Genomic DNA, 6000 nt, shown 5'->3' with positions numbered 1-6000 from the left:
ATATTTTATTTTTCTGGTGCTGTTTATTTTTGCTTGTTTTGAGACAAAGTCTCATGTTTCTTAAATTAAACAGGCCTCTAACTTGCTCTATGTCTGTCCTGCCTCCATCCACTAAGAACAGAGATTACAGGCATAGTGTACCACCAGATACTGTGAAAATGTAGCTTCTTACTTTCTGTTTTTTTATTAGCATATATTATTGCACAAAATAGTGGGTTTCATTATGACTCTTTTTTATCATACACCAGTAGAATCTTGTTTCCCCCATACTGAAACAATATATTTTCAAATCCTTTATGTATCTCCAATAAGGCTGGAAATATGACTCAGCTGTTAACAGCTACACTCAAAACCAAAAATCTCTCTCTAATAAACAACTTGTCTCCAGATAGAAAAAAATCCTCAAATGCAGACTTAGGAAAACAATTCACTACAAGAATGGGTAAAAGATATAAACAAATGCTTCAACAATGAAGATACAAAGATAAAAATGTCTATGAAAATATGCTAAGTATCATCAATTACTACAAAACACAAATTAAAACCAGAAAACATATACATATACACATGTATATATGTACTTCAGAATAGCCAATATTCAATATTATTGACAGATGTTACAATATATGGGCAACTGGTCAATTGTGGTTTTTTACATTTACCATTTTATTCATTTATTTTTAGAATCTCAACCATGAGTACTACATTGACATCATTTCCACCAACAACTTTTCCCCTCCAACTCTTTCCATGCCCTTCTTATTCGCTCTCAGTTTCATGACCTCATCTTATTATTGTCACACAACTGGAATTTTTATACACTACTGTGTGAATATAAAACAGCAATATTGAGGAACTGAGATTTTAAAAAGTTAGAATAACATGACACACGGTAATTCTATTCCTAAGCAGAAAAAAAATAAAGAAACCTTGAATTTTGCAGGCAAATGGATGGAGCTAGAGAACATCATTTTGAGTGAGGTAACCCAGACCCAGAAAGACAATTATTACATGTACTCACTCATAAGTGGGTTTTAAACATAAAGCAAAGAAAACCAGCCTACAAATTACAATCCTAGAGAACCTAGACAACAACGAGGACCTTAAGAGAGACATACATAGATCTAATCTACATGGGAAGTAGAAAAAGACAAGATCTCCTGAGTAAACTAGGACCTTGGGAGAGGGTTGAAGAGGAGGGGAGAGGCAGGGAGCGGAGCAGAGAAAAATGCAGAGCTCAATAAAAATCAATAAAGTTAAAAAAACATTTTAAATAAAAAAACAAAAAGTGAAAGTGTGTTTCCACACAAAGACTTACATACAAATGTTCATAGTAATGGTAACTTGCAACAGCCCACAAGTGCTGGTAATCCAAATATCCATCAACAGATGAATGTAGAAGAAAACTAATTTTTAATTAAAAATAAATGGAAAAAATTACAAATAAAAAGTTGATGTTTCACTACATATTTATATACATTTCTTTATATATTATGGAATAAATGTACAGAAGAACCATTTATTTTAATAAAAACATTTTTGGATGCTGAAAAAAAAAGAAAACTAATATATCTATATCATGTACTGCTTAGCAGTAAGAAAACAAATATAGATGGGTGTAACAATCTAGATGAAATTCCAAATAGTTAAGGCAACTAAAAAAAGTCCAAGAGTATAATCTGTTTACATAAAGTTATAGAAATGCAAACTCACTATAGTGACAGAAAGTAAATACGTAGTTGCCTAAGGATGGATGAAACAATGCAGGAAGGCTAGATTACAAAACAATATGAGAAAAATTTAGGGACTGTCAATGTTTGTTACTATGAGTATAACAGTGGTGGTGGTCTCAGGCAGGTGAGCATATACACATCTACGTCAACACATATCAAAGTAACCATTCCAAGTACGTATACCTTATAATGTCGTGTGTGTGTGTGTGTGTGTGTGTATAAAACCTTTCTGGTTTTTATAAAATTTAGTCTTATTCATACATGAAAATTTTAGACAGGTGTTAGAAAAAAGGAAGAATATTCAAATGAAGATCACACTTGAGAACATATTAATGAGAACATTGAATGCCCTGAAAGAAGTTTCTGTTTGCTCCATTGTAAGGAGCCTGATAAAAGATGCTTCAGTGTCCTACTTTCCTATTCAGTGAGCAAAAACTTCTTGGCCTCATCTATGTTTTCAGTGGAAGAGAAGCCAAAAAATTCTGCACTGTTCTTTTCCTTATTTGTTCAACGAATCATCATCAGTGAAGTCAGCAGCAAAGTGAACAACCCTGAAAGGAATAGTTATTAACCTAGTGTTCCAAAGCAAAGAAGATGATGTAGCTCTAAGTTTCAGTTACAACTGCTTTGCTAAACCAGGCTCCCTGTCTAGAGTCAGAAGCACAAGTAACTATAGTGAACAGATCTGCATATGCTCTGAACAGCTTCTCCTAACCAACGGGGCACACAACTGAAGAGATAGTTGTAAATAGCAAATATCATTAGCCTAACAAGCACTGAAATTACACATGGTGCTTGCTGTTACTTTATATCACCAACACAACAAAATTAGATGCCTTAGTGATAAAGATGTCAAATGAGCCAAAGCCGAAATCATAAAATTACCTATATGCTTCTCTAATACTGATTAGAAAAATATATAAACTAACTTTTAGAAATAGAGACAAATTTATGTATTTTCATTGGTAGCTATTTAGTTGTTTGATATGGAATTATTATCAGTGTTTTAAAGTATACTCCATTTCAAAGCTATCACTTCTTTATTTGTAAGCAAAAATCATCATCAATTAAACAAATAACAACAATGTACAAGGCTTGGAGGTATCTTTGCTAACGTATCTTACAATTGACCTAAAAGCAACTGATTTTAGGAGTTTTGTTTTGTTTTTTGTTTTTTTTGTTTTTCGAGACAGGGTTTCTCTGTAGCTTTGGTGCCCGTACTGGAACTAGCTCTTGTAGACCAGGCTGGCCTCGAACTCCCAGAGATCCGCCTGCCTCTGCCTCCCAAGTGCGCCACCAACCGCCCAGCAGGAGTTTATAGAATAAAGTAGCAAAGTATGACTTCTGATTTCCTTATTTATAAAATGCCCAATACAATATCTGAATAACGTAAGCACCTAGTAAGAATGGATAATACAGCAGGAGAGTAAGATATATGAAAGGGTAGGATTAAAATACATAATTATTCCTTATTCTTTATATAAAAAATATGCTGAATTCAACTCTACAAATTTGTTTGTTGAGACAGAGTTTCACATAACTTAGGCTAGCCTGAAACTTGCTACGTAGCTGAAGATGACTCTCAACTACTGATCCTCCTGCCTCAACTCTCCCCGTTGATGGGTTGCCAGGCCCAGTTTATGCAATGCTGAAGTTCCATGGTTCTGAGTATGCAATGCTAAGCAAGCATTCTACCAATGAGTCATACTCCAGTCCTCCACAAGCTTTATACTGAGGATCTATAATGTTCCTTGTTACTATGAAAATCACTGCGGAAGAACAAAAAGGAGAAAAAGATAAAAGAAAGCTCTCATTCACTAAGGGATAACAGAGTCCTCTTTTTACTTCAAATAACTATGAGACCTTAAATATTAAAATCTAAAGCATCTCATCATCATATTATATATATTTGTTGAAGCCAGATTATAGGCCACTTATGAAAGTCAGAAATTCTATAAGAAAATCAAAGATTATGTATGTATTCATAATATACAGGAAAACATTTTAATGTAAATTTCTTTGCCTGTTACATTTGCCAATACTTATTGAATATAAATACAAACCTGCAGAGGTAGGCAGATCTTGAGTTTGAGATCAGCCTGGTCTACAAAATGAGTTTTAGAATAGTCAGGGCTACTCAGAAACCCTGTCTTGAAAAACAAAAATGAGAGACTATTGACCACTAAAAAAAATTACTTAAAGGAACAAATCATTGATAATAGAACATAACATCAAAAAATTGTTTCTCACTTGATTTATTATTAGTTAAGTGCTTAGTTTCCCAGAAAGACAATTCAATATAGGTAAATGAGTTCAAATCTGTTTCTATTACTTTTTTAAACCCCTGTGATAGTATAAACTTATCTTACATAAAAGAATTCCCTACGTCAAGGAGCTAACGAACTTTACAGGATAAAAACGCAGGAAAAATAGAAAAGAGTAATAGAGGAGTAAGCAGCATACATCCTTTTTGAAAGTTTCCTGTAAATACTGAAATTATCCTAATAATCCAAGTTTCTAAGTTTCTTACCATTTACAGCTTTTTCAATCAACTCTTCGCAAGCATCAAAGTCACCCTTCAAGACCAATTTGTCATGCATATCTGTCAACATTGGATGTTCCAGTGCAATCTTGGTTTTCTTTTGCAGGGATTCAAAAGCCTCTGTATAGTTGTGTTGTCTGAAGTGTTTTAGGCAAAGACGAATGGCTTCTTGTTCGCGGTACTACTAGAACACAAGAAAAGTAGGGAAGAAAGGAAATCTGCTTAGTTGCCACTGTAGGAAACAGTAACAATAAAAATAAATCAACTGAGCATTTACTATTTACCAAGAACTATATTTAATCTTTTCATTAGTTACCATTATTTTCACCTGTCAAGTAGTAAAACTGAAGCTTAATGATACTGTAACAATTTGCCCAAGATTATAAGTATGTTACTAAAGGAGATCAAACCAGACATAATCCAAAAGCCTAAATTTTTTTGGGGGGGTGGGGTGGTCAAAGACAACATATTCTACATTAAAAACCTTAAGGCTATAAATTTTGCAATTCCCAGGACAGCAACTAATAGCATCACAATGCAGATGCTAAGAGAAGGACAGCATGAATTTGAAAGTGAGTACTCAATTTACAAACCATTTTCTTTAATAGGGTTAATACCAGAAATAAAGATAAATTCAGAAAAATAATTTAAAAACAAACAGTAATTTAAAAAAGACACAAAAATATGTGCTGGGATTACCTCAAATTTTCTAAGCATATTGCTTTATAATAAGAAGAAAACAAAATTATATAGAAACACTGTATGACAATTAAAAAAAATGAAAAACAATTATTTACCTATAAGTATTACCCTGGAATAAAAAATAAAATAAAAACCCAAAAGACTTGAAGAATAGCCAGTTCATAGTTACCTCACTTCTCAACTAATAAAAGGTTATCAAATCAAATCCCTATTGCTTATACAATATAATTATCAGTATGTAACCTCATCAAATAACCAGAGTGGTTCTGTAACCCCACTAATTTCACCCGCCCTTCCCTCCTCTCCCGCTTTGGGCATCACAAACAGATTTAATATTAAATATCTATATAAGAGCAGTTCTATTAAAGAACAATATTTAGCTATCCTGCTGACTTTAGGCATTTCAATCATGTTCAAATATTAACGTTTGTATCAGGTTGTAAAAGTAACCCAGCAAAAATTGTATTCAAAATATTCATATCATTTTATATCAAAAATCAAACTGAAGGCTAAATAAATATAATAAAATAACAGCAAACTGTAGAGCCCTGCTGCCTGAGTCCAAATTCTGGCTCAAGCACTTTACAACTCTGTGAGCCTCTCTGCCCCATTTCCTCATCTATGAAATGACAAGGATTGATAATTACATCTCGTAAAATGATAACAATTTAAATGAGTTAGGAATGCTGAGCAGATGACAACTATAATGCTTTAAAATGTTAACTGATTAATCTTAATTTTTACTATTATTCCCAACATTTCATATTGGTCACAACAAAGAAATTGGCACATTTCTTCTTCACTAGGAATCAAAATCCAATTGTAAAGCAGTCCTACCTTGCTGTACCAGTTCAGACAGGGCTGCACTATATCGGGGTCATCAATGCCACTAAGCTCAACATACCAGATGCTAAAATTAAAGCTGGGCCCCCAGGAAAGAAGTGGAACTTTAGGAGGAAAAGCAAAAAGAGGGAAAAAATTAATATAATTCAAATAAAATTTCAAAGAAGTAAAATTACTAAT

The 6000-nt window shown here is 33.1% G+C and overlaps 1 protein-coding gene across 3 annotated transcripts in view; it reads right to left on the bottom strand.

Annotated features, from left to right (window-relative positions):
- Mkln1 (muskelin 1) overlaps positions 1-6000 on the bottom strand; it is a 121235-nt gene that overhangs the window by 69561 nt on the left and 45674 nt on the right. For 2 of the 3 annotated variants that reach the window (XM_005365794.3, XM_026788555.1), the window contains 2 exons: positions 5815-5924; positions 4264-4456 (listed from right to left, as the gene is read on the bottom strand). In XM_005365794.3, the coding sequence (XP_005365851.1) occupies positions 4264-4456; positions 5815-5924 (303 nt within the window). Of the gene's footprint in view, positions 1-4263; positions 4460-5814; positions 5925-6000 lie in introns of those variants that run through there. The other variant, XM_026788556.1, reaches the window with a different exon arrangement.

This window comes from Microtus ochrogaster, unplaced genomic scaffold, assembly GCF_000317375.1.
Source record: "Microtus ochrogaster isolate Prairie Vole_2 unplaced genomic scaffold, MicOch1.0 UNK4, whole genome shotgun sequence".
Taxonomy (NCBI): domain Eukaryota; kingdom Metazoa; phylum Chordata; class Mammalia; order Rodentia; family Cricetidae; genus Microtus; species Microtus ochrogaster.
This window is presented reverse-complemented; position numbering and strand designations above follow the sequence as displayed.